At 45.4% G+C, this 13,224-nt stretch overlaps 1 protein-coding gene across 9 annotated transcripts in view; it reads left to right on the top strand.

The window, feature by feature from the left end:
* The window catches only part of KIF25 (kinesin family member 25), a 92,275-nt gene that overhangs the window by 45,854 nt on the left and 33,197 nt on the right, over positions 1 to 13,224 (top strand). For all 9 annotated transcript variants that reach the window (XM_030556783.1, XM_030556784.1, XM_030556786.1 and 6 more), the window contains one exon: positions 8,798 to 8,865. In XM_030556783.1, the coding sequence (XP_030412643.1) occupies positions 8,798 to 8,865 (68 nt within the window). The remainder of the gene's footprint in view (positions 1 to 8,797; positions 8,866 to 13,224) is intronic.

Below are 13,224 nucleotides of genomic sequence, written 5' to 3' on the forward strand. Positions count from 1 at the left end.
TGGGGAACAGATCAACACAATGAGCAGCCCCAAAGTTGTATAGTTGCATGGGTGAAGGGGAGTTTCTATAAATGAGGCCATTACCTTATGCATTCTGCGCTTCTTATCCTCTGCTTGTCCCTGTCTCTCACTGGGGATGTTCTGCTTGTGGGAGTGATTAGTGCATTGGGTCTGCAGAGAGGAGAGAGCAACTGGTACTCCTGAGGGATTACTACGCAAGCGCAGAATTAATGTCCCTCACAGATTTTTTTCCCCTGCAGAATAATTGATTCTGATGGGGCGGTGAAGGGAAACTGCAATTACACCTTTCGCCCACCAGTGGCTGATGTGCTGCCAGCAGAGACGGCAGCTGGCTCACGGACTGGAGCAACCAGCTACAGAGAGGGAGGGGGCAGAGGCTATCTTTCTCACAGTGCCCTCTGTGCAGGGCCAGGTGAGGAATGAGATACAGCAGAGACGGACGGAACAGGGCTCACAGGGATGCTGAGGGGTAACAGACTGGGTTTCAGAAGGGTTAGTGGGGAGAACAGATGGGGGCAGGGACATAGGAGCTAATGGGGTGACATTGTTGAGCCAGGGGCTGAATGGAAGTGGGGGTACAGGGCCACATGGGGGAGGGGAAGTGCAAGGACATATGGAGACAGGGGAGCTGTGCCTAGTTAATAGGGAGTAGAGGTGCAGGGGGACAGGGACAGCCATGCCTGGCTGAATGGGAAGTGGGGGTGCAGGGACGCATGGGCAGAGATGCCTGACTGAATGGGAGAGGCTAGGGGTCAGACAGGGTCTGCATGGAGGAAGGCTCCACAAATCCCTAATAATCCCTTTCCTCCTCCTTCCCCCAAAGAAAACACCTGTTCCATACTTCTCCCACCTACACCCAAAACCCTCCAAGTTCAGTCCCAGTCTCCTTCTCAGCAATACTTCCTCTCCCTCAGCTCCTCTGTTGGGAAGAATACAGCACAAATAAATCCTGAACTTGGTTGTCATGCTGAGTTGATGTTGATTCCATATCTGTTGTAAACGGCCCCTGGCAGATGCTGCAATGCCAATCCAATGGAGAACCTCTGTGTGAGAATTGGAGGAGCTGGTAAATATAGAACCAAGATAACAAAAGCTGGAAACTGATTTGACGGTTTCGTTGTTTGTACTAAAAGAACAATGTCATCAGCGTAGTCAAGGTCTGTGAGCGAGAGATCACTGATCTCAATGCCTATGGATCTGGCGGAATGCTGCATTATGAAATCCATTGCCCGACAAAAGAGTGCAGAGGCCAGAATGCAACCCTGCCTAACACCAGATACTGATTTAAAAGGCACTGACATCCATCTCCCCAGACGAATACGGGCAGTGATTCCATTATGCAGCTCTCTAATCAAGTCCAGCAGAGTGGTAGGGACACCTATGCCCTTTAAGGCCTTCCATAATACAACACCATCTACTGAATCAAATGCAGCCTTAAGATCAGCATATGCTACATGCAGGGGCTTCCTGAACTTGCAGTGTATCTCTGACAACAATCGAAGGGCCAAAATGGCATCTAATGTGGACCTGTTCCTTGTAAAGTCTAACTGTTGGGGACGCCACTTCCGATGTAGCAAAGGCTCCAGGCGTGCCAGCAAAACATGCACAAACACCTTCCCTGGAATGGAGAGCAAGGTGATCGGCCTGTAGCTCTTACATTCGCTGCGCAGTCCCTTGCCCTTATAGAGTGAGATCACAATACCATCCTTCCAGGTGGGTGGCAGGTTTCCAGTTCTCCACACCAGACGAAAAATGGCCAGAAGCGCAGTAACGCGACCCTTTTCCTGGTCTGCCAGCACTGACTTCACGCTGTGTGACCCGAGCTGTTGAGTCTTTCTCAGCGACTTCCTTCACCTCCGGTAGCTAGGTGCAGCTACTACCCTGCATCTTCACCGTCTGTGTTAGCCATCATTTTCAGGGTTCACGCTGGATCTGTCCACTTTGCATAATGCCAAGGTGATATTTCAGACAAGTCTTCATCGCTGATGGCATAGGTCCAACTAGCAATCCCCTACTTCAGATGTTACACCCCCTCCACCATAATGAGGTACAGGTCAGACTGAGGGGGCGGGGATCTGTATCCTTCCCATACTGTTGAACGGCTGTGAAACATGGACACTATGCTGCACAGACTGGACAAAGCTGGAAGCGTTCCACAGAAAATGTGAATGTCGTATACTGGGCATAAAGTGGAATGACTTCATTTGTAATGCAGATGTTTTATGGTTGTTTGGGTCTACAGATTACTGGGGTCATTGTCCGCAAGTGGTACCTTACACTTTTCAGACATGTCACAAGGATGCCACAAGACATTCCCGTGAACATCGTTCTCCGGGTGGTTTGTAACATCTGGGATAAAATTCCACCAATCGAGGGGTGGAGGCAGCCCAGAGGCAGACTCCATATTACATGGGTCCATCAAGTCTGTTCCGATGTTGGATTCTCAGGCCTTCAGGCCTTTGCGGTTGGGAAGAACGGACCAAATGTTTCCTACGGCCGCCTGTTTGGCTAAGCATTGAAGAAAAAGAAGTTCCTCCATTACCTCGATACCCCCAAGCCTTTGCACTGCTTCTGAGGGTTGTAGGAAATATGCTTCTATATTGTTATTTAAATGAATTATTACTTAAAGTTCTGTATGAATATGCCTAATAAGGAATCTTTGTCAGAAAAAGATTTTAAAAAGACATATTTGCTGAAAGTTATTTTGAAATAAATTACCAAAATAATTGAAACTGGCATGATTATATTGTGTTATTTTGGCAAATAAAATATGCAGAATTTTAAAATATTGGGTGCAGAATTTAATTTTTTTGGCACAGAATTCCCCCAGGAGTGAACTGGCTGCCTGTTTTTCTCTGTTAAATAACTTTTAAAACCTCTTCGTTTTTGGGATGGTCACGAGAAGATGGTTGGTGAGAGAGAGCCTTTCTTCCAGTAACTAAGATGATGCAGAGGGACGCCTATTGTTTTTTGGGAATCGTACTGAGTGAATGTAAATTTTCAGCCCAATAGGATCCTTCTCTTCCTAGGTGACAACTCTGTTATGGGTCTATCAGACCCAGAGACTTCATCTTTGGTCCTCACATCTCGTTTAAATTTCTTTCCTTGGTTCTCTGAATTTTATTTAGCCAGAACTCCTCACATTGGGGTGTCAGGGACAGACTGAGAATATTTATGATTAAGGCTATGATTTAGTCATGGAACTCATGGCAGTCACGGATTCCGTGACTTCACTGGACCTCTGTGACTTCTTCAGCTGTCAGCAGCTGAAGCTGGGGTTATACTCCCTACATAGCCTTGCTGTGGGGGCCGGTGCCATATGCCTGTGGCTCGTGGGGCCCATGTGCCCTTGCCCCATGGTGGGGGCTGCGGCTCTACACCTCTGCCAAGGCTTGTACAGTTATTTTTAGTAAAAGTCACGGTCTCCGTGGATTGTTGTTTGTTGCCTGTGACCTGTCTGTGACTTTTACTAAAAATAATCGTGACAAAATCTTAGCCTTATTTATGATGTATCCTGACATTATTTCCATGAGCCTAATTGCCATAATGACATTTGGACTGGGAGGAGTCTATTACTGCCACTAGAAGAGGAAGCATTCATGGATGGCTGTATAATACAACTGTAGGTATTTCATGGCCACTACTGACAGGGAAATTGCTCCGTCTGGATAGGGAGTAACCTCCATGGTTGTGTATCTAGAGAAACCTGCAGAGCTTTTGTAGGCCAGCAGCAATGGAAGCTGTCTTAAGCCATACTAAGCCCCTAAAGAAGGAAGGTTACCATACATTCCCCTATCAAAACCTCTGCCCACAAACACTTTTTTCCTTTCTATGCTAAACAAGTGAGATTTTTCTCTCTCATTACTTATCTTGGAAGGAAACTGGTCTGGAAATAGATTCCATTTCATAAAGCCACTGCCTCACCTCACACTCCTGACTTTCACTCCACAATCTGTTGGTTTCTTTTTCTGTAACAACCCCACCTTTCTGCCCTCTCCATTTGTCAGGTACACCAGTTGCCACTGATTTATATCTCCATCACCATTTATATCTCCTCTCAATTTGCCCAGTATATTGGCCAGCCTAGGCCAGTTGACTCTGCAGCAGGGGTCGGCACCCTTTCAGAAGTGGTGTGCCGAGTCTTCATTTATTCACTCTAATTGAAGGTTTCGCGTGCCAGTAATACAATTTAACGTTTTTAGAAGGTCTCTTTCTATAAGTCTGTGATATATAACTAAACTATTGTTGTATGTAGAATAAATAAGGTTTTTAAAATGTTTAAGAAGCTTCATTTAAAATTAAATTAAAATGCAGAGCCCCCCAGACCGGTGGCCAGGACCTGGGCAGCGTGAGTGCCACTGAAAATGAGCTCGCGTGCTGCCTTTGGCACACGGGCCATAGGTTGCCTACCCCTGCTCTACAGAGTGAGTTTTGGTGTAGGTAAATCAGCAATGGTGCACCAACTCTTGTCTTCCTTGAGGAAGCAGTACTCCTTGTAAATTCAACATAAAAAATTCATGCATCTGCAGTATTGTTGTCTCTGATGTATTAGCCACCTGAGTGCTGGGCATATTATTATGCAGAGACATTGGTTCAACAATAAAGCCCATCATTCAGAGTATTGGGAACACACTCAGCCACTGGTTTGAGTTGTTATTTGAAAGGAATTAGTGTTACCCCTCCAAGTTAGTTTTCTGATTCTTTGTTATTGGAAACATAGTAGACTTTTCTTCTGCACTCCCAGTAAAATATAATAAAATCTGAGATAGCTATGAAACTCCTTGGCATTGGATGAGTTGTCATTAAAAATATTTTATGTGCCATCCCTTGAGCTGTTGGGGGGAAATACTGTAAATCTTTGCAATTTTACTTTATTTTTGTCTGCAGTTGAAAACACATTTGAGGAGAACAGAAAAGCACTCCAGAGTTTGAGGTATTGTGTAACTCATGCCAAGGTGCTGTGATTGCATTCTGCTTAAGCTTTAAAGAGCCACTGACACCTGCAAAAACTACTACATAATACATTTAGAAATTGCATTTTACTCAAGTCTCCTTGAACGCCAGCAATTTTACTATGTCCCTTTTCTCCACTGTGGATTACCATGATATTTCTGTGTAATTTGCATCTGCAGTTCAATTGTGGGCACAAAAATATGAGTAAATAATCAAGTCCAGAAATGGCATTTTGTCTTCTATAAGAATCAGAGTACCACCTGCAGTTAAAATAGTTAGGATGGCAACTACAAAAGTTATTGATTCTTATTATTTAAGATAGAGCTGGTTGAACTGTAGGGCGGGGGGGAAAGTCCTCAGAACATTTTCCTGTGTAAGTTTTGAACAGTTAAAATTTTCTGACTGGCTCAACTCCTGGATCTAAACTGATTGCTGGCAACAGTCATAAAGAAAATTATTGCTCTTAATTATTGTTATTTGTATAGTGGTAGACTCTAGGAACCCCACGCATGGACCAATACCCCATTATACAAGGTGCTGTACTTTAAACACAGAACAAAAAGATTTCTCCTGCCCAAGAGAGGACACAGTCTAAGTAAGAGTTTACAGTCTAAGGAATTAACTGCATTATGGAGATTTTGTGCTTTTTCTCTGACACATCAAGAATTGGTGAATGTTGGAAACAGGATATAAGGGCAGGTCTACAATTATAATGCTGTGGCACGGTTGCGCTTCTGCAGTGCTTCAGCGAAAATGCAACATATGCAGACAAGAGCCTCTCCCGTTGTCGTAGGTACTCCACCTTCCCGAGAAGCGGTAGCTATGTCAACAGGAGAAGTTTCCCATTGATATAGCACTGTCTGCACCAGGGGTTAGGTTGGTATAACAACATCGTTCAAGGTGTGAGTCAGGTAGTATCGACATAAATTCCTAATGAAAATCAAGTCTGGGACTAGGTGGTCTTTTCTAGTATGATAATTTTTAAATTCATGCTGTATGTTGAAACTTTAAGCACAGTAAACATTTCTTGAGACAAGGTGGGTGAGGTGCTTTTATTCTGTTGGTGAGAGAGACAAACTTTTGAGATTACACAGAGCTCTTCTTCAGGTCTGGGAAAGGTACTCAGAGGCCATGTCTACATCTAAAATTTTGCAGCGCTGGTTGTTACAGCTGTATTAGTACAGCTGTATAGGGCCAGCGCTGCAGAGTGGCCACACTTACAGCAACCAGCGCTGCAAGTGGTGTTAGATGTGGCCACACTGCAGCGCTGTTGGGCGGCTTCAAGGGGGGTTCCGGGAATGCGAGAGCAAACCGGGGAAGGAGACCAGCTTTGCCGCGGTTTGCTCTCGCGTTCCCGGAGCCACCCTGCAAACCTCAGGGAAGGAGACCTGCTTGCTCGGGGTTCCGGGAACGAGAGAGCAAACCGGGAAAGGAGACCAGCTTGATTACCAGAGGCTTCCTCCTTCCACGGAGGTCAAGAAAAGCGCTGGTAAGTGTCTACATTGGATTACCAGCGCTGGATCACCAGCGCTGGATCCTCTACACCCGAAACAAAACGGGAGTACGGCCAGCGCTGCAAACAGGGAGTTGCAGCGCTGGTGATGCCCTGCAGATGTGTACACCTTCAAAGTTGCAGCGCTGTAACTCCCTCACCAGCGCTGCAACTTTCTGATGTAGACAAGCCCACAGTGTCACAGCTAAGTACAAGGTGGAACAGATTGTTGAGCATAAGTAGTTAACACATTGTAAGAGACCATTCAGGGTGAAGTAGCCTGTTAACACCTTTGCAGTAACAGAACAAAAAAGGGGGGTTGAGGGTTACAGATTGTTGTAATGAGCCATAAATCCAGTATCTTTAAGCATATGATTTTTGGTGTCTAGAAAAGTTATGAATTTAAGCTCCTAGGCTCATCTTTTGAAGGTGTTGTGTCAGTTTCCTTTGAGGACAGAGTCTGAGAGGTCAGATATGGAGTGATCATTTTGTGAAGAGTGTTGTCCATGGGTGATATGGTGTTTTTGTCTTTTATCATCTTTCTGTGTGAGTTCATTCAAGAGTGTAGTGTACATCTGGTTTCACCAAATAGTAGGTGTTGGGGCATTTGGCACACTGGATGAAGTACATCACATAAAATCATAGAACTGGAAGGGACCTTGAGAGGTCATCTTGTCTAGTCCCTGCACTCAAGGCAGGACTAAGTATTATTTAGACCATCCCTGACAGGTGTTTGTCCAGCCTACTCTTACAAACCCCCAATGATGGAGATTCCACCACCTCCTTAGGCAATTTATTCCAGTGCTTAACCACTCTGACAGTTAGGCAGTTTTTCGCAATATCCATCCTAAACCTCCCTGGCTGCAATTTAAGCCCATTGCTGCTTGTCCTATCTTCAGAGGTTAAGAACAACAATTTTTCTCCTTCCTCCTTGTAACAACCTTTTATGTACTTGAAAATTCTTATCATGTCCCCCCTCAGTCTTCTCTTCTCCAGACTAAACAAACCCAATTTTTTCAATCTTCCCTCATAGGTCATGTATTCTAGACCTTTAATCATTTTTGTTGCTCTTCTCTGGACTTTCTCCAATTGGTCCACATCTTTCCTGAAATGTGGCGCCCAGAACGGGACAATTGTGTCCAGTTGAGGCCTAATCAGTGCGGAGCAGAGCAGAAGAATTACTTCTTGTATCTTGCTTACAGTACTCCTGCTAATACATCCCAGAAGGATGTTTGCTTTTTTTGCAACAGCATTACACTGTTGACTCCTATTTAGCTTGTGATCCACTATGACCCACAGATCCCTTTCTGCAGTACTCCTTCCTAGGCAGTCATTTTCCATTTTGTATGTGTGCAACTGATTGTTCCTTCCTAAGTGGAGTACTTTGCATTTGTCGTTATTGAATTTCATTCTGTTTACTTCAGACCATTTCTCCAGTTTGTCCAGATCATTTTGAATTTTAATCCTATCCTCCAAAGCACTTGCAACCCCTCCCCAGCCTGGTATCATCCGCAGACTTTATAAGTGTACTCTCTATGCCATTATCTAAATCAATGATAAAGATGTTGAACAGAACCGGACCCAGAACCGATCCCTGCGGGACCTCAGTCATTATGCCCTTCCAGCATGACTGTGAACCACTAATAACTATTCTCTGGGAACAATTTTCCAACCAGTTATGCACCCACCTTGTAGTAGCACCATCTAGGTTGTATTTCCCTAGTTTGTTTATGAGAAGATCATGCGAGACAGTAACAAAAGCCTTACTGCAGTCAAAATATACCACATTTACCACTTCCCTCCATCCACAAGGCTTGTTACCCAGTCATAGAAAGCTATCAGGATGGTTTGACATGATTTGTTCTTGAAAAATCCATGCTGACTATTACTTATCATCTTATTATCTTCTAAGTGTTTGCACATTGATTGCTTAATTATTTGCTCCATTATCTTTCTGGGTACAGAAGTTAAGCTGACTGGTCTGTAATTCCCAAGGTTGTCCTTATTTCCCTTTTTATAGATGGGCACTATAATTGCCCTTTTCCAGTCTTCTGGAATGTCTCTTGTCTTATCACATATTGTGATAAGCATCTGTAGGACCCATGGATCTTGAAATGTGTATTGTCAGGGGTGTTGATCATTGTAGCAGTGGAGATTTGTTTGCAGGTTTTGCATCTTTGTTTTGGCAGGGTCTGGTCCCGTTTTCAGTTGGTGTGTCTGGGTCTGTGGGGAGTTTGCTTCTGATGATGAACTTGGCCAGAAGAGGGGCTTTTTGTTGTTTGTTCACTTATGCTCTATGTTCTAATTGTAACCACTTTGTTTTTCTGTTAGGAAACTGTCCTTGTAAAATGCAATCGTCCTGGTCATACTTTGATCAACAAGACATTTCAGTTTGACAGGTGGGTGATCTTGAAAAGCTTTCTGGATTGTTGTACAATTCTGTAAATATGAAAATTGATTTCATAGCAGGAGCTGATTGCATAACGTGCTCATTTTTCTCATTTATTTGGTGATGAGGTGCTTCCAATGACACAAAGCACTGCAGAAATTAGATTAGATAGTGTTTTCATCCTACAGTTCCAAATGAAGGAGAGAGCTAATATTCCAAATTTAATATCTATCTTAGGTGCTTGTATGGCCCTCATTATAGTGGTATCGGAGCGCATTGCAATTGTTAATCCTCACAACACTCTGAAATAGGAAAGCACTATTGTTCCCATTTTACAGATAAGGAACTGAGCCACAGGATAGATTAATTAACTTGCCCAAGGTCACAGAGGACATCTGTGACCAAACCAAGCATTTAACCCTAAGTGTTTTGAATACTAGTCCAGTGTTTTGTCCATTAGTCTATCCTTGCTACCCACAATGTAGAATTATAGTGAAGCCTCAGCTCTGCTATAGTTAAGGTTAAGCATCACTTTCTTTTTAAAGGTAGACTGTTTCAAGCTCACAAAAAATCCATGTGCTGGCTTGGATTGTCTTGGAATTTGCCATTTCTCATGGAAGTGCTGGTGGTCCAAATTTGAGGTCTTTTGAGTAAGGTATTCCTGAGATATAGTGCCCACACTCCTAAAAATTCAACATTTTATAAAATCACCTTATTCTTGTAACATTATTTTGTGCACACCTGGGGCTCAGACTATGGCTATGAGGCACCCTACATTGATCCCAGTTGCCTAGGATTTATCCCAATTGGTGCATAGTACTCATTGCCCCTTTAGGGAAGCAATAGTGAAAAAAGATTTTAAAGCTAGTTTAGAACTTTAGGTCTGCATGTGCCAAACTGATGTGCCTAAAAGAGTGAAATGTACATCTGATGCAAAACTAGGGCTCTGTTGAAGCAAGAGTGTTTCCAGGCAGCATGATGTCTCAGTCGTTGCGTAGCTTAAGGTGACATGCTTAATGCAGAGTTAAGGTTATGCAATGGTGCCTCATGCCCTTCCACACAACCTTATTTCTGCCCTCTTGGAGTGATGCCCCAACACCCCAATAATACACAAATTAGCACTCTGCCCTTACAGATGCTGCTGAACGCTTTGGGAGCAGAGCAGCTGAGCACTATAAGACAAAGTCTAACACCATCTCTTTGCTAAGGTGAAACGCAGATTTAGGTCTGGTGTAGCAAACAGGATCTGCCTACACTCAAACACTGAATTTTCTTCACACAAACCACCTCTGACTGGCAAAATGTTACCACCCCTTCACTCTTGCCCTAAGGATTCCTTCTGAGACATTGCCTTCATTTACCCCTTATTAAATCCTGGAGACTACTGTCATGCATGCCACCAGATTTTTGATTATCCGTACTGACACAGCCTATAGAACTGGGTCCTGAAATAAGGTATGCTTGATCCTTCAAAGTATTCGTGCACCTCTCCTTATATCACAGGCATAGTTCTGCTTCAACTATTCCCTCCATCATTCAATACAGCTGCACCTAACAGTGAATGGCAGTTGGAATATACCTACTGATCACTGCTGGAATTCAAATCTGTGGTGCACAACACAGATAATGGCACATTCTCTTAGAACATCTTCATGTCTTCTTATGGCACCTCCACTCCTTATTGAACCATTCTCCATGGCTATTGCCAACTTCAGGAGGCAGAATTAAGGTTGCATTGCAGGGGTGGCATGTACCGTAACTTCATTTCCTGGCTTTCAGAGGTTTGAGTTAGCCACTCTCCACATTGTAGAAGCGCACAAGGCATCACTGGGCAACCTTAGCTTTGTTAACAAAGTTTTTAGGCATTTAATATAGGTATCAGTTCTTAGTGTTAAAGATATGCCACAATATATTAAAGTGTATGGAGTACTTTTGCAAAGCACTCTGGAGGTGCTGTGATTCTGGACATGTGGTGACCATCCAGATAATCAGGAAAACGTTTTTTAAAAAATGTAAATCCCCCAAAGAATGCTGTTCTTGGGGAATGTTTTTTCAGTGTCCCAGCACAGCTCATTTTATAAACAGTAGAGCATATGGTTCTTATGAACTCAAAATGTTTATTTTTTTAGCAACTTTTTATGGAACTAATAAATGTCAAAATATTTTATTTCAGTTCAGGAAGAAAATCCCATTTTTCAGCATTTTATGCTTTTAATAATTTTATCACTGAATCAGTTAACAAGATGAAAAAGAAGCTAATAATTTTCAGGATGAAATTAACATTAATATCCGTTTTGGGGAAAATCTGTAATCTTTCGAGTAGAATAAATAAATTTGTACAAGCAGATTCCCTGGGTTTGCTGTACCTTCCATTGTCCCAGATAACTAATTAAAACAAGTCTGTTTCTAGCCTTGAACAGAGAGTCAGTCAAGTTGTGTTCTTCGAGTGCTTGCTCATATCCATTCCAGTTAGGTGTGCACGGCCACGTGCACGTTCGTCGGAAGACTTTTACCCTAGCAACACTCGGTGGGCTGGCAGGGCGCCCCCTGGAGTGGTGCCGCTATGGTGCTTGATATATACCCCTGCCGGCCCTTCCGTCCCTCAGTTCCTTCTTACCGCCCGTGTCGGTCGTTGGAACAATGGAGCGCGGCTTAGCTGATCTCCACCTCCCTAGCTATTCGCTCGTTTATATAGTTACTGTGTATATAGTTTGATTTTTTATAGTTCTAGTTAACTTTGTTTTAGTAGTTATTGTAGTCGTTTTTGTATATACTTAAAGAGGATCAGGGCTTAGCCCCTTCTTCTCACCTAGTACCGGGGCCCATGCCTGGTTCACCGGGCTTCAAACCCTGCGCGGCCTGTCATAGGCCAATGCCCACAGGAGACCCGCACGACTCCTGTTTAAAGTGCTTGGGCGAATCCCACCTCGCGGACAAGTGCTGAATTTGCAAGGCTTTCAAGCCCAGGACAAAAAAAGAACGGGACATTCGTCTGAAGCAACTTTTGATGGAGGCAGCTCTTACCCCTCCATCTTCGGCACCATCTGCGGCACCGGGGACAAGTGCCTCCTCCGTACCAGAACGCACAGCTACAGTGAAGGCTCCTCGGCACCAGCCTTCACCAGCCCAAGCTTCTGCCCGCCACTGCTTCCTCTCCACAAGGAGCAAGAGGCATAAAACTCCTGCGGCCCCTATATCTACGCTGCAGTCAGAGCGTACTTCCAAATCAGACCGCCAACTGCCGCGGCACCGCAGGCCTCTGCACCATTGATTCCGGTCTCACAAGAGCCATTGAGTCCGGAGCCTATCAGCTCCCCGGCACACGCTGTGGTCGAGCTTGTCGTGCCCTCTACGCTGGAGACTTTCTCCACAGCACGAGAACTGATTGCCTTGACGGAGCCAGAGCTGCCTCAACCCCCGGCACCGCCGGTGCGGGTTGTTCAATCATTGGGCAAGCCTGCCATGATGAGGCCATCCTCATCTGGTATCATCGAACGTCGCCGGTCACAATCCAGGTCCCACAGGCACTCTCGGTCCCGCCATCGATCCCGACGCTGCTCGCAGTCCCGGTACCGCTCTCCATCTTGATACCGGTCGTACTCGCGGTACCATTCGAGATCCCGATCGCCGTCTCGGTACTCTCGGCACCGGTCCAGATCCCGGCACTGCCGTACCTCTCGCAGCCGATCTCGGCACGGAGATTCAAGGCACCGGTCGACCTCCCGGCACTGCGCTGGTCGTAGGTCCCGGTCCCACTCTCGGCACCAATACGACTCCCGGTACCGTTCTCCAGTACCGTGTAGAGAAGGATCGACTGGACGCAGAGACCCGATCCAATCGGCCTCAGCTCCCCTGTATCCTTCTCGTCACCCATCCGCCTCATCCCATGCGGACAGTGCTTCCTATGGGGATTCGGAGACGCATACCCATGGCCCAGACCACGGACCTCATCACTGGTCCTTTTGGACACCTTGGGCTTATCATCAAGCCCAAGGCGAACCGGCTGGCCCATCACGCTCCGGTCACTCAGAGCACTGCGTGCCAGAGGCCACTGTAAGCAGACCTCCCCCGGCTGGTACAGAGGAAACCAGTACCCACGCACCAGAACCGCATGATCTTACGGCTCCAGAGGTCCCCCAGGATCAGGAGTCAGTGCAGGACCCACTCGTCCCTGGGCTATCATCCTCCTCTTCTCCGGATGAGGCAGTAGCGGGGACATCATCATCGGGCCCACCTCCGATTGCGCTCAGGTCACACCAGGACCTTCTGCGGCGTGTTGCCCAGAATATTAATTTACCGGTAGAGGAAGTTCCAGAGGTGGAGGACCCGGTGATAAGTATATTGTCGACGGAGACACCATCCAGAGTGG

The sequence above is a fragment of the Gopherus evgoodei genome, chromosome 3, assembly GCF_007399415.2.
Source record: "Gopherus evgoodei ecotype Sinaloan lineage chromosome 3, rGopEvg1_v1.p, whole genome shotgun sequence".
Classification (NCBI taxonomy): Eukaryota; Metazoa; Chordata; order Testudines; family Testudinidae; genus Gopherus; species Gopherus evgoodei.